The sequence below is a fragment of the Ochotona princeps genome, chromosome 22, assembly GCF_030435755.1.
Source record: "Ochotona princeps isolate mOchPri1 chromosome 22, mOchPri1.hap1, whole genome shotgun sequence".
NCBI classification, from domain to species: domain Eukaryota; kingdom Metazoa; phylum Chordata; class Mammalia; order Lagomorpha; family Ochotonidae; genus Ochotona; species Ochotona princeps.
In genome coordinates this window covers 32622618-32645590 of record NC_080853.1, presented here as the reverse complement: position 1 = coordinate 32645590, position 22973 = coordinate 32622618, and the positions used below count along the sequence as shown (strand labels likewise).

The window sequence follows — 22973 nt, the reverse complement described above, 5'->3', positions numbered from 1 at the left end:
GCTGGAAACCCACTGTGGGAGCACAGTTCCCCACTGTCCCGGCGGGGCATGAAGCCCTTACTCTCATTGGCTGACTCTGAGCCTGGCACTCTCTTGGCTAGATCATGCCAGTGCGCCTCACATTTCAGTGTGCATGAGAAGCACTTCAGTGCTTTCTGAAATCCCTGCCCCACTGGGCAAGGCTCAGCCTGAGAAGTTGCATTTCCAGAAGCTTCAAGAATCTGCTGATAACATGGCTCATAGACTTCCCATTCAAAAATTAGATTACATCATCAAGGCCCTCTGTTCTCATTCCTGCTAAGCTTCCCGGCCATCTGTCTAGCATCCTACATGAAAATCTACAGTCTGCTGAGATGTCACTAATGTCAGCAGACACTCAAACCCCCAGGCTCTGAGCCCCTCCTCCTTCAGTGGCCAATCTCTTCCCTGAAGACTGTAAGGCCCACCTCTGAATCCTAGAAAAGGCCTGCCTGCTGCTGTCAAACTTGCAGGTTTCCCCACATCCCACCTGCGGGCTGCTCCCTGCAGTTGACCCCTGGCTGACCACCAGGGGCTTCCTCTTCGGTCCCCTAGGAAGGGGCTGTTCCCATACCTCAGCAGCCATTCTGCTGAGCCTCGAGGAAGTGTCAGGCACCAATGGGGTGACTCTAAACAACAGAAATAGATTCTCTGGTAGTTCTATGGACTAGGCATGCAAACTCAAAGCTCCAGATGGGCCATGCTCTCAGGGAAGGGTCTCTCTCTGTGGCTGCCAGTGGTCCCGTGCCATCCCTCAGCTTGTCAACGCAGCACTGTGGTCTCTGTCATCCTGTGAGCCTCCCTGCAGGGGAACAGTTGGGTCCAAGGTTCTCTTATCCACTAAGGGCAACAGACATGAGGTTAAGGTACCACTGTTACCTCACCTCAATGATGAGTGAAGAATTAGAAATGTCTAGAATCAGATTTCACATTGTGAAGGGACTTTGGAACATTGCATACGTATGAGCTGTCTTGAGACTGAGAGCCGTGGATAAGCGTAAATTCATTTATTTATGTCTCATAGACAGCCAAACACATAGCCTGAAGGCAGTCGCCTCTTACATTTTTAGTGTACCTGAGTTCTCACTTAGTCCCGTTGCCGTCATCTCACCATTGTCACTGTTGTGTGAGTGCTCACTAGATTCAAAAGCTGTAGTGTTTAAGCTTTGGATAGTCAGATTAGGGGAGCTCAACCTACGCTCCATGTGCATCAACCCAGTTTCCAAGTAGAATCACAGGCTGAGGTTCCAGGCAAGGTGTGAATCTTGAGGGGAGGAAAAATGGATTCAGTCAAGCACTTACACCAAGCTGTGAGATGCACTATCTCACGTATTTCCCCCAGCAGAACTGAAGCAGGTGCGTGCGTTACTCACACTGGACAAGGAAGATATGAGTCCCAGTGTAGCTGTGTGCCCCAGCCCACTGCACCCGCAGTGCCTGAGGCGGGTGGTGCTGCCGCAGGGTGCTACGAGGACTCCAGCGGTGTCCTTTAACAGTAGGTCTAGAGCCTACATGTTTAGCGACACCTGCCAGCTTCCTGGGAGCGTTCTCTGTGGTCCGTCAGAAGATGCAGCCTGACCTCTCTGCCTCATTGATTGCCTCTACACTGCACATGGTCCTGTGCAACACCAGGACCAAACACATGTACTCATCTCTAATCTCAGAGGCTATGAAGTGATTCCTCTGTGTTTAGACTACTGAACGTTTCTAGAACATTCTTTATGGGCTCCTTGTAGGAACTGAATGACAGTGATTCATGTTTTGTAAATTAAGCTCTCTAAGCAATATTATTGTTTTTTACATAAAAATTCATTCATTAGGGAAATGGAAATGAAAGTAATTCTATGAAATTTTGGTGTTTAAATTTGTAAAACCCTTCTTAATTTTTTAAAGATTTATTTTATTTTTATTGGAAAGTCAGATACACAGAGAGGAGGAGAGACCGAGAGGAACATCTTCTAATCTGTTGATTCACTCCCCAACTGGCCACAAAGGCTGGAGTTGAGCTGATCTGAAGCTAGGAACCAGAAGCTTCTTCTGGGTCTCCCACATGGGTGCAGGGTCCCAAGGCTGTAGGCTGCCCTTGACTGCTTTCCCAGGTCACAAGCAGGGAGCTGGATCAAAAGTGGATCAGCTGGGACATGAACTAGTGTCCATATAGGATCCCGGTGCATGCAAGGCAAATATTTAGCTACTAGGCTACTGCACCAGGCCCACCCTTTACATTTTTTAAATCCTTTTTAAATTTTGTTTACTGAACACGAAGAAAACTTTATGCAAGCCATTGTTCTAAAATCTTTGTAAGTTATCAACTCACATCAATCCTAAAAATAAAACATTACTTGTAGTATTAAAAAGTGTATCATTTTCAAAAGCAAAAATATCTTCTAGTTCTGATGCAACGTACATTTAGTGTTTTAATGAACAATGTCATCACACAGGTAAGAGAAGCCTTTTAAAATCATTACTTTCTATAGACACTGTATACAAGTTACTCTTACCAGACAGTGAATTTTTCCTAAGTTGACTAACAAATGGAGAAAATATACTAACAGTTTCAGAGATCTTCCCGGCCATCGGGAGTCACGTGGAGAGGTAGTCGTGTGGTCATTCCAAGCTTTGTTTGGAAGCGTCGTCATTGGCTTTCTTATCAAAGAGTCTCCAAGGGCTTGACTTGCCATACTTGCCTCTGAGAAATAAAATTTGATTCCATAACTGTGTATTTTATAAATCACTCAAGTTCTGAGAGCATGCAAGCTCCCTGTCAGGGAGCCAAAACTACGATAGGTCACTTGAGGTACTTAAGCTTGCGACAAAAAGGAATTAAAATGTTTACTTTGGTATGAATTGTTTGGAAGTTAGGCATGGTTTGTTTCCAAGGCACATTTTTATAAACTTTCTGTAGGCCCCGCTACTATATTCCTTGGTTGGCTTCCTTGCTGAAGAATCTTATCTTAACGCCAGGTTACCAAAGGAAATGAGGTGCAGGTCAAAGATCATGTATGTCATATGATTTTTGTTAAAAGATTTATTTATTTTTAGTGCAAAGTCGGATATACAGAGAGTAAGATCTTCCGTCTGTTGATTCATTCCACAAGCAGCCGCAATGGTCTGAGCTGCGACGATTTGAAGTCAGCAGCCAGCAGCCTCTTGCGGGTCTCCCATGCGTGTGCAGGGTCCCAAGGCTTTGGGCCATCCGTGACTGTTTTCCCAGGACACAGGCAGGGAGCTGGATGGGAAGTGGGGCTCCCAGAAATAGAACTGGTGCCCATGTGGGATCCCAGCACATGCAAGGCAAGGACTTTCGCTGCTAGGCTACCGTGCCGGGCCCTATGTCATATGATTTAACATGTGCCAACTTGATAACATCATCAAAGCCAGCAGGTTCTAAACAGCAGTGAAATCATCATTTCTTAAAGCAGAGTAGCCTTTGGAGCCTTCTAGATATAACTGGTGACTACCCCAAGGAGGGAGGAGAAGTGGGGGCTAAACCCATGAACATTTTCCTGAAGGTACACAACCAGTTCAAGCAGAGTTTGATCTAGAACATCTCCTAAGTTTCTATTGTTGTGACAGGTCTGCCTCCATTTTGTTTATTTGCTTACTTACATGTCAGACTCTGCGGACTTTTGATGAAATATCAAAGTAGCATCACAGAATTTCGTGCATGTAAAAATCTTAGGAAAGGAGAAGACACATAGGATACACACAGATGACCTGGATCCCAGCTGTTCAGGCCGTGCCTCCAGTGCTGGCACAGGCAGTAACATGTTGTTACTGAGCCCTTGACTTGCAGCCTGTTGATTCAGAGAGCGGTTCATAGCGGAGCACAAAGTCTATTCCAGATCTCTCAAACTTTATTTTAAAAGAAGAGGAAAATAAGGTGTTGATCTTCTATATGCCCTTGATTTTAATTGCATGTTGAAGTCATAATATTTGGGATGTATTAGGTTAAGTAAGAGGTTAATAAAATTAATCTCTCTTTTTAAAATTTTTTATCTGTTTTCATTATATTTCAAAGATATGAAAGAAGAAGGAGGGAGAAAAAGGAGGAGGAGGGGAGAAAGAGAGAGAGAGGAGGGGGGAGATAGAAGGAGCTCTTCTCCCCAGTGGTTCTCTCCCCAGATGCCCTCTGGGTCCAGGCTTGTGCCAGTCTGCCTGGCATTCTGACCTAGGCTCCCATGTAATGGGCAAGGACCCAAGCACTTGAGCCATTGTGCCTCTCAGGGCATGAATCTGTAGCAACCTGGATTTGAAGCAGAGTAGCCGAAATGCAAGCATGTTCTCCGACATGGCGGCAGCTGTCCCAAGTGTCCCAGCTTAACAGCTGTGCCAAGAGTCTGCACCTGTACTTACTTCTTAAGGAGGCTACTGAGCATTCTAGATGACATATGTGGAAAAAAATCACATACACAGCTCATATCGTGTTTCCACTGGCAGAATCCAATGTTTAATGCCATTTCAAATGCCCTTGCATACTGAGTTCAGCCCTTCATTTCTGAGAAAAGGAAATGGAGGTCTCACCATTCTTAGCCAACTGAAGGAAGCCTGCCTTTCTTCCAGGGAGACATTTTCACAGCATTAAATCACCACAGAATTTATGTCATGGATCTCAGATGAGCGACATTCACAACAGGGGAAACCCAGCCTTCAGCTCTGGTTTTAAAGAAAGTCGAGAAACGTTGTTCACATGGTTGCTTTTAAAATAATGTCCCTCCAGAAAAAGACATAAAAGCCACAAAGTGTGTAGCATCTGAACACCTGTTAGAAGAAACCTATCTTCAAGTTGCAAAGATATTGAGGCCTAGCAAGGCCTGTCTCTTGCTCCCCCCTTGGTTATTTGGTGAAACCCTGATGCTACTTCATGCTAACAAATGGCATCACACCAGTGGATCATTTTCTTACTTCAGCGTCCTTTACCTCAACTGGGCTTTCCACAGACTAAAGAATAACTCACCCATAACTAGTTTGTCCAGCCATGGCATGCAGTGGTTAAGAGCAAAGGTTTCGGCTTGCTTTTTTTCTTGTCCTCGATGACTGTGCTTGGGCAAGCTACACTCCTGTGGCCCATTGACGCTTCCCTGGTTCGATGGGTACAGTGAGCCTGTTATGCCCAATGTAAACTGGACATGGCCACACCCATGTGTCAGGTGGCCCTGCGTGTGCCTGGCTCATGGCGAATGATCAAATAACGTGAGCGGCCACCACTTTCGTGTCTGCGAGGGATGGAAGAAACACGTTTATTCTGGCTGTGCTGAATTCTCCGTGTCGCAGGTGCTTAAGAGTAATTCAGCCTCGTGAATGAGATATTCTGGGTACATGGGAATGGGCCCTAAGTACAAATACAAAACTTACTCATGTTTCATTTATGCATGATGTGCATAGCCCAGAGGCACTTTTACACTGTATTTGCAGTGCACCTGCATTTTGGCTGTTGCTACACGAGGCCAGAGGGGGACTTTCTGCTTGTGTTACCGTAGCAGTGCTTACACTGGTCCAGACCTTGGAGCATCCCAGATAAGGATTTTGGGATTCACAAGGCCGTTCCTATCTCTGTAAATCCATGAGCCTTACAGAGATTTTATTTTCACTTGGCATCACACATTTTTTTCAAGATTTAATTTGTTTTTATTAGAAAGTCAGATACACAGAGAGGAAGAGAGACAGAGAGGAAGATCTTCTGTTCACTGATTCACTCCCCAATGTCCAGAACTGAGCCAATGCAAAGCCAGGAGCCAGGAGCCTCCCCGAGGTCTCCCATGCAGGTGCAGGATCCCGAAGCATTGGGCCATCTTCGACTGCTTTCCCAGGCCACAGGCAGAGAGCTGGATGGGACATGGGGCTGCTAGGACATGAACTGGCACCCAGATGGGATCCTGGCACATACAAGGTGAGGACTTTAGCTGCTAGGCTAGCACACTGGGCCCCCATTAAAAAAAAAAAAACTTTTTAGAGAACTCTGCATCCTTTATTTGACAAAAGAAGACTGTAAGTCCAGCGCCAATGAACTGCTTTTCGTCATGTAAAGCCGTTCCTGCTGACCCAATTCAAAGCAGTGGGAAGTCAGCAGATTCCAAGTGCATTCCTCTACTTACGGCCTCCGCAGCAGGGAGGAACGGCACATGGAGTCCAGTCTATTGGGTGTTGCAAGTGCTGGCTTGGCCTCCTTTCTCCAGAGCTCCAGGTACTGAAGAGAGTATTCATGCAGTCACACTCATTCCCTTGCTACGGCTTCCTGCCAGAGATAATACAAGTTCAGAATGTTAGGGATTCGCACTGTGAGTCAGTGATAACTGCTTCCATATCTGCGTAATACCCTAAGAACAACAAGAACACCATCCTACTTGGATGAAGCAATCAGTAAATATTTTAGAGTGAACTAAGCCATTTTTCTCTACCCTTATAACTGAAGCATTTTGAGGAGACTGACATTTGAGAAGGATGCAATGAATGTTATGCAACCCTCAGCTATTAGGTGTCACTGCTGTTAAAAATGCCATTAAGAAAGCAAAATGAAAGGTTGGTGCCATGGTGTGGTAAGTCAAGCCTCTGCCTACAGTGCCAGTATGCCAGGTGGACACTGGTTGTGGTCCCAGCCGCCCCACTTCTGATCCAGCTCCCTGCTTCTAACCTTGGAAAAATGGAGGATGGTGTAAGTCCTTGGGGTGCTGCACCTCCATGGCAGAACCGAAAGAAGCTTCTGGCCCCTGGCTTTGGATCAGCTCAGCTCCAGCCATAGTGGCCATTTGGAGAGTGAAGCAGCAGATGGAAGTGCGTGCGCGCTCTCTCTCTCTGCTCCTCTCTGTACACCTGCCTTTTGAATGAAAATAAAATCTTAATGTACACTCCATATGCAAACTTCCTCAGCTTTCCCCTAAAGTATCAACTGATAATAGGGATGTTTTAAACAAGGGAACATCAGGGAATGAGAATGGCATTACACATGCCATATTAGAAAAAAAAAATTAAGGAAGCAAGTGCTTAAGAGGTTAGGGCACCTGCCTGTCATATCTGAATGCCTGGGCTCAGTTCCAGCTGGGGCTGTTGACTGCAGCTTCTTGCAAGACAGTCTCGGGTAGGTAGCGATAATGGTTCAAGGAACTGGGTTCCTGCCATCCTCGTGGGAGGCCTAGATTGAGCTCTGGGCTGTTAGGTTGCACCTCAGCCCTGCCCTGGCCGATGCAGGCATTTGAGGAGTGAACCAGCAGAGGAAACGCCTCTCTGTCTTGCCACCTCTCTCTCTCTCTAGTTCTCATTCCTATGCTGTCTTTTCCCAAAGGGGCGTTGTCATGTTACCAGTCCTACCATCACCATACCATCATTAGTCCTCTTCCCCATCCCTCCCGGGGACACTGAGCCACACAACGGTCCACCGCAAGCCGCTTACCAAAATATTTATTGTAAGCACAGGACCCTACCGAGGAGGCGTTCTGTTGAATCACCTTCCTGACACCTTGCTACCACCTGCAAGTTTTCTGAGTCCAAATGTGTCTTTGCAGATCGGAACCGAGCAGCCCTGATCATGGCTCATCGGCGATTGAGCAAGACCTCGCTGCCCTGGATGCAGAAATGAACCAAAAGTTAATAGACTTGAAGGACAGACAGCAGCAGCAACTGCTTAACCTCCGGCAAGAACAGTATTACAGTGAGAAGTACCAGAAGCGGGAACACATTAAACTGGTAAGGCCTCTGCCATGATTTATACCTGTGCGTCTAGAGCCCTCTTTTCTAGAGAAAAACAGCATGCGCTTGGATAACTCAAAAGAGAGAAGGGCAGGTGTGAAAGTCACCAACCTGGGGGCTTGCTTAGGACACACCGTGTCTACCACACTAACATTTAAAGCCCCTGCTATTTTAGCACAGTGTCTCCATGAGTTGACACTGTAATGTTTTGGTTTTTGTACTATCAGTATGTTTTATCACTAACCTTTGGAAGAACTTTAAAAAGTTGTAATTTGCTCTCCTACATTTATAAGAATATCTGAATATGAAATGTTGTCTTTGCACTTCCACGTGCCATCCTCTCTGTAAATGGGGGTTCTGTACCCCAGAATGTGTTCACAAGAATGGTGTGTTCTCCAATGTGTCAATTCCATAACACATAGGGGACTCAATAGCTTTTTGAAGACAGGTGACTATTGTAATTCCACAATAAAGCAGCTGTGAAAACAAGCGTATGCCAAAACCAAAACAAATGAATAATTTTGGTGGGCATTAAAGAGGTAAAGGGAATGGAGTTTGTGTGACCTGTATCCATTTCCATGTGGAGAGAATCCTGAGGCTGTTCCTGGTGGTGGGGCTGGACATCAGTAGAGTTCACTGTCACTGGGGAATGGGTGGTTCAGCATTCTGTGATGGTGCTATGGGAGTGAGTAGGTGAAACGCAGCATGAAGTGCTGTCAGATTCCATAGGGTCAGGTCTCCTCAAGCTGAACAGATCGTTAAGATCAATGTCAAGTTCCCAAAGGGCTGGTGTGAACTGTGCTTCGGAGCTCAGGCACCACTGGATGACTAACCTAAGCCTAGAGATTGGCTTTCAGTTAGGGTCACCTTGTTTCTGCATTACGGGGGCAAGATTGGAGCAGTAGCAGGATGTTTAGGAAGGGATCTGCTTTTGGTTTAAGGAGGGAATGAGCTTGACATGCTTGGAGAAGGTCAAAGTGAATGTTAATGGGAGACAATGGCTTAGAGACCCAGCTGCCACCACCAAATTAGGAAGGATGGCTTGTAAGCTGTTGTCAGTCTTGTCATTTATGATGGTGTTGATACTGTACACAAGCTTGTTCTAAAACTACTGGCAAATTCCCCGCCAACAAAGACTCAGGAGCACTTCCTGCAAGTGTCTGATATCCAAATTGGTTAGAAATGTTATTTATCAGGCCAGGCATGATAGCTTAGTGGTAAAAGTCCTTGCATCCACCGGGATCCCATATGGGCACCGTTTCTAATTCCAGCAGCCCCACTTCCCATCCAGCTCCCTCCTTGTAGCCTGGGAAAGCAGTCGAGGACGCCCCAAAGCCTTGGGACCCTGCACCCACGTGGGAGACCTGGAAGAAGCTCCTGGCTTCAGCCTTCAGCTCAGCTCTGACCGTTGTGGCCACTTAGGAGTCAGCAGATGGAAGATCTTCCTCTCTGTCTCTCCTTCTCTCAGTATATCTGACTTTTACAAAAAAAAAAATCTTAAAAAAGAAATATTATGTGTCTTTAATTCCACTGCTTTATTTCTGACAAAGATGTTAGTATTGCCGTATATAAAAATAAGGACCATTTGTTATTTTTTTTAAGCAAACTGCCTTTTCATCAATGCCGCCTTTTTCTGCTGTCTTCTCGTGACCCAGTGCTGCACTGTTATTGCTATCATTAGGAGGTTCAGTCAGCTGGAGACTGTTGAATATTCTTATGAAATCACTCATTCATCCAAATTATTGAAGGCCCACTGTGCTTCACATCCTTGCGGAGGGATTGGTGTGCCCCAGACTAGCTTGTGGTTCCCCTCTTCAGAGAGCAGGTTGGTAAAGTCAGACTGCCTTCCTCGTACTTTCTATCAGTTCTGTGCCATAACAAATACCCCAAGCTGTATCAGCATCAAACACAGGCGTCTCCGTGGCTCATGATTCTGTGTCAGCAGTTTGTACTTGACTTCACCGGAAAATTCTAGTAGGCTTGAACGGCTCACCCGGAGGTTGGTTGGATCTATGTTCTAACCGGTCTCCTACTTGTCCCACGCAGCCGACTCTCCTGAGCTAGTTCAGGTGGAATGTGCGGGATGTCTTCGGAAGTTTAGTGACTTCTTTCTCATTATTTTGTCATAAAGCCTGCCCAAACTAAGTGTTAGGGAAATAAACTCTACCTCTTGTGTAAACGGCATCAGTTGAAAATGCAAAGATTGTGCACACGGGAACATTGTATAAGTGGGACAATTTTTCCAGGATTTCTTCATGACCCTGCTAGTTTGGAAGTGACACACAGTTAAAATAATACATGGAAGCTTAATAGCACCAGAACATCATCATTGTCCTTACGAAGGAAAGTTTGAACGGAATTTAGGATAAGGAGACATGACGTGCATTTTTATTTATATATACTTTTAATGCTACAGCTACTGTGGGAAACAATTCAGCTTTTTGTTTGTTTGTTTGAAGATTTTAAAATTTTTATTGGACAGGCAGATTTACAGAGAGAAAGAGATACAAAGATAAAGGACCCCTGTCTGCTGGTTCACTCCCTAAGTAGCCACATAGCAGGAACTAAGCTGATCCGAAGCAAGGAGCCAGGAGCTCTTCTGGGTCTCCCACATGGGTGCAGGGTCCCAAGGCTTTGAGCCATCCTCTTCTGCTACAAGCAGGGAGCTGGATGGGAAGTGGAGCATCTGGGATGCGAACTGATGCCCATATGGGATCCTGGCACTTACAAGGCAAGGGTTTAACACTACTGAGCCATTGTGCCTGTCCCAAACTTGCATTTTATTTTTTTTTGTAGTCTAATGCTTTAAATTAATTAATTAAGTAATTTTTAATGTAAAATTCTCCCTTTAATTGGACTCAAATCCAGTTGCCAGACTTCAGTGTGGGCTGCACCTCTGTTCTTTTTTTTTTTTTTTTTATGTTGCATAATGTGACACAGTTTCATAGACTCTGGGATTCCCCCAAGCCTTCCCCATGCTCTCCCCACATGGTGGATTCCTCCACCATGTTGTTGTATTACAGATCAAATTACAGACTTGCATTTTAGTTATACAATTTTAACCAAGTTAGTTCACCTCCTTGAATGGATTGTTATTTATAAAACAAAAAATCTGAATGTTTTTAAAGACTCTCTCATAATGCAGTGCTAGTCTCCCTTAAAGTATGCAGCTGATCCAACTCTCAGTTGTATTAATTAATAAAGGATTTTACTGTAAAAACAACTGACTTTTGCAACACTGGTTTCATAGTCTTAATTTTTTTTTATGGTAATAATTGCTGAATAGGAAAGATTAGGAGGAAAATGTCAGGAATGACTTTAACTTGCATCAGTGTAAAGAAACTGGGGAAGAGAAAGCTTCGGTGGCAGAATCCATAGTTGGATCATCTAGCCTGTGCCCTCTGGAAGTGCCACATCAATGGCATGGCATTTGGTGAGGCTTGGCAGGATGATGTGTTCTGCATTCAGGACAAGAGGCATTCATCTTCGTCGCAAGTATTTCTCACTCCAGCTTCCAAAATCACTCTTGCCCACTCTAGATTGATGATGCCGGTGAGGTTGGAAAGCACCAGGCAGCTCATGTGTCTAACAATTATAGTCAGGGCTCGCTTTGTCTTCATCGGACAACCTCCACTTGTAATGTGGTCCCATCATCCTTATCTGGGTGGGAAGGACTATTTACTTAGATTGTTATTAACTGATGTGATCCTCACATTTTAGCATTAGGCAGTCATATCTTAAAACGCTAGTGATTTTAATGTTTTTGATTGGTTCAATCAGACATTTAATTGGATCAGCTCTATTGTCTCTTTTAATCGAGGAATTTATAATTGTATCGTTTTTGCTATTCTACACCTATTCCTCCGTGTTTAAATTCTTTTTCCGGGTTTATTTGAGAAGCAGACACACAGCAATCTTCCATCTTCTGTTTCCTTTCCTTCATGGCTGCAACAGTTAGATCTAGGTCAGCCAGCACCCTGGAGCTGGGGAGTTCCATGCCAGTGTCCCCCTGTGGATGGTAGGGAGCCAGCCCCTTGAAGTGGCACTGCTGCTTCGCAGGGAGCACATTGGCAGGGAGCTAGAGTCCAGAGCAGAGCTGAAGCGGAAATGCTGGGCCTGCACCATGAGATGCGGGATGCTAAGTGACAGCCTTCCCACTGCGCCAAGTGCTGGGCCTGCACCTGCTTTTCAATAGCCCTGACAAATACCTTCGCTGGTATTCTTACTTACAAAAACCTAATTCCCTGGTCTGCTATAAATTCTTCCTTAACGCTGTCTCAGTAAGCCACTGCAATGATGCTGATTTCCTCATAAAAAGAAACACATAGGCCTGCCTATTCCTATTTATCATGTTTAGTGGGTCTTAAAGCGTTATTGAACTCTAAAAACTGACCTAGAGCCATTATTTAGCAATTTGTCAAAATAATTTTAGGGATAATTAAGTCATCATAGTTTTTCTATGACTTTCTGAGATGATGGCGTAGCCCAAGCCCTGAAAACAGCTCACGCAGAAACAAGACACTCCAGCCTGACAAAGCGAAACTTCCATGCCGCAGCTCCCTTGTTCCAACCTCCTAAGTAAAAACAAGGAATTTTTTTCTCTCTTTTTCTGAAAATTATTTATATTTTTCATTAATTACATTGCATTAATTACATTGCAGTTTCATAGGCTCTGGGATTCCCCCAACTCCTCCCCGTGCCCTCCCCCCTTGGTGGATTCCTCCACCTGTTGCTGTATTACATTTCAAATTCAGTCAAGATTCTTTCATTGCAGCATATACCAAGCATAGAGTCCAGCATCTTCTTGTCCAGATACATTCAATGGTTTCTTGGGGAGACCATCTCTGGTCTGAAGGCAGAGCTGGCAGAATATCATCCCAATCAATTTAAAGCCACAACAACAATTTACAACATTATGAATTATTTGACATGGTAGTGAGTAATCAATATGTTAAAAAATGCAAGTTCTTAACCACATCCTGTGACTACTTCATTGACATTTCAACTTAGTTTATACACAACCAGCTCCTATACACCTTAAAAAGGCTATAGGGTACTACTCAGCTGTCTCATGTCTATTTTCATTTTAGTATTTAGCAGTTTATAGTGTTGAAGCATAATTTTGCTGACTTGGCAGATTTTAGGATAGTCAAAACTGGCTTATAAGTCTAACAAGGCATATGTCAACAACTGAGGTGCAGAACAGTTTTAGGAGGGGTGTGCAGAGAAATCTTCAATACTTTATTCAGTAACTAATCTTTGTGTCCTAAGTAAGGTATGTGTGAATCCACTCTGAGCGAAAAACAAAGAATTTAAATCTCTCTCACACTGTCTCCCTTTGTCTTCTGTAACTCTGACTTACAAAACAGTAGCTTTGGGCCTGGCGGCGTGGCCTAGCGGCTAAAGTCCTCGCCTTGAAAGCCCCGGGATCCCATGTGGGCGCCGGTTCTAATCCCGGCAGCTCCACTTCCCATCCAGCTCCCTGCTTGTGGCCTGGGAAAGCAGTCGAGGATGGCCCAAAGCCTTGGGACCCTGCACCCGCATGGTAGACCTGGAGGAGGCTCCTGGTTCCTGGTTTTGGATCAGTTCAGTTGTGGCTGTTGCAGTCACTTGGGGAGAGAACCTACAGACAGAAGATCTTAACTCTCTGTCTCTCCTCCTCTCTAAAATCTGACTTTCAAAGAAAAATAAGTCTTAAAAAAGCTTGTATTGAAGGTGGTTAAGAACTTGCATTTACTTTTAACATATTGGTTACTCATTACTATGTCAATTAATTCCATAATGATGTAAATCTTTGCTGATGGTATGTTGGAGCTTTTAATTGACTGGGATGATACTCTGCTGGCTCTGCCTTCAGACCAGAGAGGGTATACCTAAGAAGCCGTTGAACTTGACTGGACAATAAGATGCTGGACTCTATGTTTGGTATATGCTTGCAATGGGTGAATCTCAACTGAACTTGAACTGTGGTTATGCAACAAGGTGGAGGAATCCACCATGGTGGGAGGGTTTGGGGAGGGTGGGGAGAACCCAAGTACCTATGAAACTTTGTCACATAATACAATGTAATTAATGAATTAAAAAAATAAATAAAAAGAATGAAATACAAAAAAAGCTTGTATTTTGGAGCACTTCAGAATACAGGATTTTTCTTTATTATTATTATTAGAAATGTTTGACTTGTATCTGGCATGTTATATTTGCTCAGTAAAATTCATTGAGTGAATAAATGAATACTTCTCTGTTTCAAGGGCCAAGACACACCTAAGTAAACATCCACCTTGATTTTAAGTTAATAATGTGTTCAGTCTGTATATCACTACTTACTCGAAATATATTACACATTAATTCAATGCAGAAGAAAAGTTAACTACTTAGAGTGAAAACCGTAGATGAGATGCTTTGCCCAGCTGACAAGGAAACATCTTTGCAGATGCGCATGGAAAGGGAAGTGTGTTGTGTCTGCAGTGTAACTGTTTTATGATCACTTCTATCCCCAGCTTCCAGTTTTTGTCCTTAGAAGAGATGACACGGGCCCATTTCTGTCCACATACCTTTGATCCCTTTTTGAAATCTCATCCAGGAATTAGCCTCTTCCATGGAAACTATTTCTAACCCTCAAATGACTCAATCAAATGAAACTTAGCATGAAGTTGAGCACAAGTCTGAAATTATCGTCCCTAGGGCTTTCTTTTGACTCCTTAAAGAGGCTTAGGACATTGAGTAAGAATTGTCACGAGTGATAAACAAATAGGCACATAATTCTCTACTGTTCTGCAGCAGTAGACGTGTGTGTGTGTGTGTGTGTGTGTGTGTGTGTGTGTGTGTGTGTGTGAAGTATTTGCTGTGTTCCAGTTCACTTTGTACTCTGTTGGTTTATCTCCTAGGAGTTCTAAATTAGTCCGTGTTTATTTTCCACTTACTTTTGGTGAGTTTGTGGCTAGGACATGATTGATTGGTCCTCTGCATAGAATCTGCCACTAATAAATACACCACAAGTTACCACATTTTGCCCATGAGTGGTCTGCTTTACTTAAAACAGCACTTCAATCACTGTGTTACAAACACTTTGATTTTGTGTCAGATTCTCTTGACTCCAAGCCGTGTGAGCACATGTTGGACTATTTGGCCCAAAGTAGTAACACTAGAAAGATACACGGAGTGTAGCATGTGAGAAAGGGTGGACTTGGAGAAGGGAGTGGTTAGACAAAACCGTGTTGGTTTCATTGATTTTAGCCTAAAGGTGTAGGTGTTGGAGAGGGCTAGGCTCAGGTGCCTTGTTGGAGTGTCTGGTTCTGGTCCTGGTCCTGCCACGTCCGATGTAGCTCTCTGCTCACGTACACCTTGGGAGAAAGCAGGTGCTGGTTCAAGTGCTTAGGTTCGTGCCCGACTGGGTTCTGGCCTCCCAGCCCAGCTCGAGTTGGTTTCCAGTCGGTTTCTCTGCCTTTCAAATAAAATGAAGATACAGAATGTTGAAAAACTTACTAGGTTCCAAAGGCCACTGGAAATGTGAAAATTTTAGGAACTCCAGAATAAAGAAATTCAAACCCTGAAGAATTAACAGAAATGTAACTGGAGGATATTGGTTTGTTGTTTGTGGCTTTTTTTTCTGTCTTAACACAAAATGAGATTTTCTGTGTTTGGAGCATAAGTGAGATGATGCACTTGAAGAATGTACGGAAGGGGCGTGGCCTCTGCAGGGACGGTTCTGTTTTCTCAAGGTCAAGGGGAGGAGCTTGGGATTTGCATCCGCAATGTCAGTTGTCTACCTTTTGAGGCAGAGTACAGACACGAGCACACAAGCTCATGAAATCTGCCTCATTTAAAACAGATTAGAAGAATTTCCTTAGAAATCCCTTGGATGTCGATGCTGGGATGGCTTTAAATCCCACCTGCATTGCTGCATTAGATATCTGGCAATCTTAGCTGTTATCCATTATGCATTTGCTAGCTACAGGTACTGTTGTTTGTGGTGGGGCCTGGAGGAGGAGCTCAAGCTGTGCTCTTGGAAAATAGCAAAGTGGCATTTTCTTTCCATAGCTCATGCAGAAGTTGACAGACGTCGCCGAGGAATGCCAGAACAATCAGTTAAAGAAGCTGAAAGAAATCTGTGAGAAGTAAGTCTGCACTCCTGTTGCAACTGACACCTGTTTGTAAGCGGAGTAAACCTCAGTTACTGCAGGACTTGACATCCCTCCCCACCCCCTCCTGTTTCGACTGCAGGGAGAAGAAGGAATTGAAGAAGAAAATGGATAAGAAGAGGCAGGAGAAGATCACGGAGGCTAAGTGCAAAGACAGAAGCCAGATGGAAGAGTGAGTAGGAGAGGCGCCCCCATCCTTCCCCTGAGTGCAGTTAACTGTTGGAGTAACAGGTGCTTAACCGCACTGAGACCCCCTCTGCGACGTTGCACCTCCAATGAACCTTTCAAAGGATCCCTGTCCTAAAATGCTTGACAGCAAACTCTCCTACCAGGGCAGATCCATAAAGGCCTGGGGGCACCAAGAGCATTCTAGCTAAGTCCTGAGCTGGTCTCCAGTGCTGTCAGGCAGCCTTCCTGATATTTTTTGTGAGAAAAGGAGCTCTGGGCTCCTGGAGGAACTTGACCGTTTGACCAGAGGCCAGCGCCCAGCATCTGCCACGCAGCAGCTGTCGGGAGGCTGGGAGCTCTGTGACCGTTCGTGTGTCTCTGTGCTTGCGTTGGGGCAGTGAGCTCTGTATCCTTCGCCTTTCAGGGAGAAGACAGAGATGATTCGATCCTACATCCAGGAGGTGGTGCAGTACATCAAGCGGGTACGTGGGCACAACTCGCTCTTTCCTTGGCATTGGTCAACCCTATCGTGAGGTCCTGCCAGTCAATGCCAGGCCTGGGGACTGTGCTTCCCTAGCACCCAGCACCCAGCACCCAGCACAGCTGCTCTGGGCAGCAGTCCCTCCATAGTCAATGTTTCTACAAGTTCAGTGGCAAATCACTTACACAGGTGTTTGCCTAAAGACAGCCAGCCAAGAACCATTTCCCTCAGAGGCCCTGGAAAGTGATTTCAGTGGGAGGCTTCTAAAGAACCTTTAACTCTCATCATGGGTGAGAAAAAAAACTTTCAAGGGCCACCTTTTTGTGTGTGTTAATTTGATGTTAAGCAAATGCCAAACATTTATGCAAATGTAAATAATACGGCCCCTTGTTCAGCACTTCAGCCCAGGCAACCCCAGAACCCACACTCGCCTAGTCTCCTACAGTTGTAGGGACAAGTTTCCTTTAAAGATTTATCTATTTTTATTTGAAAGGGAAATTGTAGAGAAAGTAGAAGAGACGCAGAGGGATAGGTCTTCTTCCTCTTGTTTACTCCGCAAATGACCACAATGGTGGAGCTGAGCCAGTCCAAAGCCAGAAACCAGAAGCTGCGTCCGGATTTCCCACATGGATGCAGGGGCTCAAGGACTTGGGCCATCCTCCACTACCTTCCCAGGCCCCCGGCAGGGGGCAGAAGTGGAGCAGGTGGGACACGAACCGGCCCCCATCCCGAATATGGGTGCTATAGGTTGGTTAGATTGCCATGCTACTACCATGCTGACCCCAGGCACAGTATTTGATGAGCAGATGAAATAATTGCATTCTGTAGTTTGAGATGCTTTTGCCTTTTTAAAAATGGGCACTTGAACGTGATTGTCCTCATAACTGTCTTACAGTTAGAAGAGGCACAGAGTAAGCGACAAGAAAAACTCGTGGAGAAACACAAGGAGATCCGCCAGCAGATCCTGGACGAGAAGCCCAAGGTAAACTGAACAATAATCGTATATAGTCAGTTCATTGAGGACCTCACACACAACTGCAGTTCTCACGTGAAACTCATGTGTTCTTCCCAAGGAAAACCAAAGTCTTCATAACAATTCTCAGCACTGAGTTATCGACTGGTAAGCTTTAAACATTACAGATGCACAGTAGTCTCCTCGGGAGACTTGATGTCTGCCGGCCTGGGGTGTGGCTCAGGCACAGGGACTTGGAAAGCTCTGGCTTGCCAGCTGATTCTAGCAGGTACCCCTGAGACCACTGGCCAGCCAAGCCTCTTCAGCGCGGACCTCGTGCAATGTTGTAATGACAGATTCTTTCCAGCAGAGGGAGCCTCGCACCAGATCACCCCAGTTTTATCTAAGAACAGTCTCATTGTAACAGAAAAAAAATTCTTTCTTCCATAGTAACATTTGTTTTCTGGAGTTCCATCTTCAGACTATCTTATTTGCATTGTTTTATTGAAATGAACCCATAAATAGTAACCTATAAAACTGAATATCCATAAATTTTATACTTTGGAGAAACGAAGGGGCATCTCAATTTGAGAACACTTTATCCTTTTGACTCATTACTTAATATGTTTCTCTATGACAAACATGGTTTTCAGTTTCCCTGCCCTTCTGTCTCAATATATCTATCCTAAATGCACTGCCCCTTCACAAAGCTCAAATACGTTCATTTTATTTAATTGTATCGGTTATTTAACACCTTGTTTCTTATGAGTTAATTGTGGTCAACCTTAACTATTTCTCATGGTTATTGCTGCGGTCATGTTTACTATATAGAACACCTATTTGATTTTTTTTATTTTGAAGTTTCTTTGGTTTCGCAATATAGATCTCAAGCAAAACTATATAAATTCTTTAGCTTTGATTGTTGTGTTTCACTATTCTGTCCAGACGATGAGGCTTAAGTAAAATGGAACCAGTTTTAGCAAACTTTTAGAAGTTGCTCCACAGTAGTCTCCCCCGCCAATCTTTCTATGGTTTCAGTTTCCTCCTATCCACTCTGGTCTGAAAAAAATTAAATGGAAAACTCCAGAAATAAGCAGCTCCTACGCATTAAGTTACTAACTAATCTCTTCTCCACTCTGTCTTACTTCAACGTGAATGAACCCACTGTGCAGCGTAGCTGTGCAGTATATGCCACCCTTGAATCACCTCTCTAGTTACTAGATGGACTGCTGTGCTATCACAGTGCTGTGGTCCCATCACTCTATCGTTTAACTTCATGTTGTCCCAAAGTGCAGTAGTACTGGGGTGAGGGAGGCACCAGGGTGTAACATTTGGGAGGATAGATTTCTCTGGTATTATGTGACAACATTGCTGGGCATACATCGTAGCCTGTAGTGAAAGCTGTGCTACCCTGGCTTCAGGCATCCTAAGGGGGTTCTCAGGACCCCCCAGGAAAAGAAACACTCTTTTCTCTGAACGATGAGTCTTCTCAAAGTGCTCAGGTATTTGAAACGAATGATCCAGGTTCTAGCAAAATTTAAGGAACATCTTGACAATAATCAGTCCTGTGAATGCCTGCGGTATCCAGAGCTGGGCTGAACTGGGCAAGGATGGAAGCCAGGAGCCAGGAGCACAATCCCGGTCTCCACCGCAGGCTGCAGGGCCTCATGCCTTGAGTCAGCACTACTGCCTCCCATAATGCTCATCCGCAGGGGCTGGAGGGTGAAGCCAGAGCTGGGTTCTGGTGCTGAGGCCGGATGCTCCAACACAGAATGCAAGTGTCTTAACCGGCGTCTTCACGATTAGGTCAAATTCTGACCTCTAGTATCTTTGTTGTCTCTGCTTTTGAAGTTTCTACAATGATTTCCCTTTGCTTTTCTGTGGTGAGGATGCTTTTTTTTTTTTTTAAATCATTATCTTGTGTCTGAATTTGAAGGTGGTCCTTGAAGGTGGCTCGGAGATCAACAGTGCTCTGCTTTGGAACCATGGATTTAACAATAAAATAAGAAGTCTTGACTCTGCTATTGTAGGCCCCGTACTAGCAGAGGGAAGTAAGAGTGACCCAAAGAACAAAAGAACACATTAGCCTAACGGCAAGGTCATGTGTGAGGCACCTGGACAGAGAGCAAAGCATGGGGCAACAGGTGGGCGGGACAGGCCCGGCCAGCGGAGTAGTCATGGCTGCTCCCGGGACTGTGCGGCAGGAGAGCACCCTCTTAACACCCAGTGGGTCAGTCTTTGAAAGTTGACAAAGGAAGAAGGGAGATTAACAAATGTAGTCAAGAAAATAAAGGAGGCACAGGGGCCTTTCCAGAACAGCTCCACACATACTCTGTAAGAAGTTCAGAGTCAGTTCCATCCAGTCAGGAAGATGTGAAGGCACAGTGATGTTCTGATATGTAAAAATTGTAAGCCAGTCCATCAGTGAGTTTTGGAGGAGGAAGTTGACATTATAGCAGAAAAAGATAATTGCAACTTTCTGACAGAAAAAAAAAAAAAGCCTGCCGGATATTGCCATTAGCAATGCAGGATGCAATTTCTCCTTCAAAAATATACGAACGGGGTCATTTGGTAGCTAGAAACTTGTACTAGTGGATCTTCTGCTTACAGCAAATCTATCCACTGCGTAACGGGACACTTCTTCGTATCCTTCAGTCTCCTCCTCCCCTCCTCCCCGCCCCCGCCGTGCTGCTGGGTGTAATGCTGTACTCCTCTGAAGTCACTTGCTGTAATTAATGCAATGATGCATTTGATATTCCCTATCTTGTCCTTACCAGAAGGAAAAGCAATATTCCATTACTGTTTTCCTCCCAATGCTGCTTTGAGTCATTCTGATCTTCCATTATATCTGCATAATTTTCTAAGCCGCTGATAAGCCAACACCTACCTCCTTTACAAGTTGACAAACAGGAATAAAAATTTTTTAACAAAAGAGATTTAAAATGCCCGTTGCTGAAGGGCAGTACTTATCAGTGATGGTTAGATCCAAAACAATCTATGAAGATTAACTCAGAGTACACCTTGCTTAGCTAGTTACTGAACAATGTGCTTGTGAGTTTTAAGGATCAATTTAAGTCCCAATCGGTTGCTTTGTTTGTTTGTTTGTTTCTTTGTACAAAAGAACAGTCACTGTAGAATATGTCTGGATAAAAACCAAAACAGACTTCCACTGCTTTTCCACAATCGGCCAGCATCTTCAGTACTGTTCACCCATTCAGCAGCTCCTAGGAGCCAACCTGGTCCCATCACAATTGTGAAAGTCTATTTTAATTTAAAATTTTGCTTATGTTACTTGTTGGAAAGAGAATCGAACACAAAAAGAGCGTGATCTTGCACCTGCTAGTTCATGCCACTTTGAGTCCATCAGTCAGGGCTAAGCCAGGTCCACACCAGCAGCTTGGAACGGAATCCAGGACACCCCAAGTGGGAAGCAGGCTCCCAACTCCTGCACCCATCCCCAGCTGCCTCCAGGGACACCTGGACAGGAAACAGAAGTAGACCAGAATCCTAGGCATGCCAACATGGAAGCTAGGGTGAGCATTGCAGTCAGTGTCTGAACCACTGCTCCAAAAGCCAACTTTAGATCGGCTCAGTTTTTGGCAGGTGTCAAGTATATGTCCTCTGAGGAGTTCATTTCTGCTCATTCAAAGAGAGATGAAGACACTCAACAGTTTGTCATTTTTTCCTGTCATTTTTGAGGACACTGGGAGAAAATGGAACTAAGTGAGAGATTGGACAGTTTATACAATAGCTAAGTATTTCGGCCCTCAGCTTGACATAAAGTCATGCTGTATGTTGGTGTCCATTAGGCGCCACAGAAATGCAACTTTTGTGGACTGTAGATGCTCTTCAAAGAGAATTCTCAGCTCCTTTTCTGGGAGTAATGTGCAGTTGTCTGCTTCCTAGGAGCAGTAGGTGTTGTCAGTCACCAAACACCCACCGCCTTCAATTGTGTTGGATGTGCCTTTTCTATGAGCTTCGCAGCTGAAGGGCTGGTTACACGCAGGGATGCAGAGAGCATGGGCAGTGCCCACATACAGGGACCTGTTGGCTTCCCAGGACTGTGACACATGGGGACGCATACAGTACCTGCCATCCCATCACACAGGGACATGTTAGCTTCCCAGGACTGTGACACATGGGGGTGCACAGAGTACCTGCCATCCCATCACACAGGGACATGTTGGCTTCCCAGGACTGGAACACATGGGGACGCACAGAGTACCTGTCATCCCATCACACAGGGACCTGTTGGCTTCCCAGGACTGTGACACATGGGGGTGCACAGAATACCTGCCATCCCATCACACAGGGACCTGTTGGCTTCCCAGGACTGGGACACATGGGGGTGCACAGAGTACCTGCCATCCCATCACACAGGGACCTGTTGGCTTCCCAGGACTGGGACACACGGGGGTGCATGGAGCACGGGAAATCCCATCACACACGGGCATATTGGCTTTTCTGGGATTTGCATTCCTGGATTTGCCAAAACCTACAGGATGCAGTCTGCAGGTGCCCAGGAGCCACGCCCTTCGTGGCCCTGCTCAAGTCTGAGTTGATCCGGTCTGGAAAGGTTCTTGTGCCTCTTTTCCTGGGTATTTCAAAGATAGACTTTATGCCGTTGGGATGCTGTTCACCAGGGGTCGCCCTGTATCTGCTGCACATGTTGCAATGTCTATTGGCCATTTTGCGGCATCTGAATTGTGGTACATGAATCATCACCTTTTGAAGCGAGATTTTAATGAACTGTCTCTCCAACCTCATACAACAGTCGATAAATGTCTAATTTACTTTTTTGCCCTGACACTTAATTTGTCTTTGCTTCTGAGAACACAGGGTTTTCTGTTTTCATTTAGCTCATCATCAAGAGAGAATTCCAGGAAGCTTTAGGGCATTTTAATTTATTCCCAATGAAATTTTCCTCAGGTAGCTGCCTCGCCCCCACTTCCACCAGAGGAATACAGTCTGATTTCCCTCATTTGCCCTCTGCCATCTTTGTAACAGGGTTCGTGACTCATGCCCAAGTGAAGTGAGCCTCATCACACTCACTGCTGGGTGCTGTGACAACCCTATGTGTGCCTGGCATTTCCCCGCAGTGTTCAGGGTGGGGAAGACAGGCATAGGGCTAGAAAGTACAAAACTTTTCATTTCATGAAACGCGATTCATGCCTACATTCCCTAACCGCGTGCTACCTGATGGGCAACGTGCATTCTACTCACAAACGTCTATGGGGTGAGGGGGGTCTTCAGAAAGTTCATGGAAGATATGTGTTATAAAACTAAAAAAAAGCATGGATTTTAATAACGTATGTTTCAGACTTATCTGTTCAATTCTGGCTTTTCCTTTGATCTTCGCAGAGAACATATTGGAACTTCTTTCAGAAGCTAGACCGCAGATCAGGAACTAGACACAAAAGCACTGCATGTTGTTCGTTGTTAACAGGATCACCCCTTGAACGGCCACAACAGCCAGAACTGGGCCAGTCCAAAGCCAGGAGCCAGGAGCTTCTTCTGGGTCTTCCATGTG

At 45.0% G+C, this 22973-nt stretch overlaps 1 protein-coding gene across 2 annotated transcripts in view; it reads left to right on the top strand.

Moving 5' to 3' along the window:
- The window catches only part of PLCB1 (phospholipase C beta 1), a 616791-nt gene that overhangs the window by 534417 nt on the left and 59401 nt on the right, over nucleotides 1–22973 (top strand). For both annotated transcript variants that reach the window (XM_004593350.2, XM_004593351.2), the window contains exons 27-31: nucleotides 7518–7698; nucleotides 15742–15818; nucleotides 15925–16014; nucleotides 16435–16492; nucleotides 17387–17473. In XM_004593350.2, the coding sequence (XP_004593407.2) occupies nucleotides 7518–7698; nucleotides 15742–15818; nucleotides 15925–16014; nucleotides 16435–16492; nucleotides 17387–17473 (493 nt within the window). The remainder of the gene's footprint in view (nucleotides 1–7517; nucleotides 7699–15741; nucleotides 15819–15924; nucleotides 16015–16434; nucleotides 16493–17386; nucleotides 17474–22973) is intronic.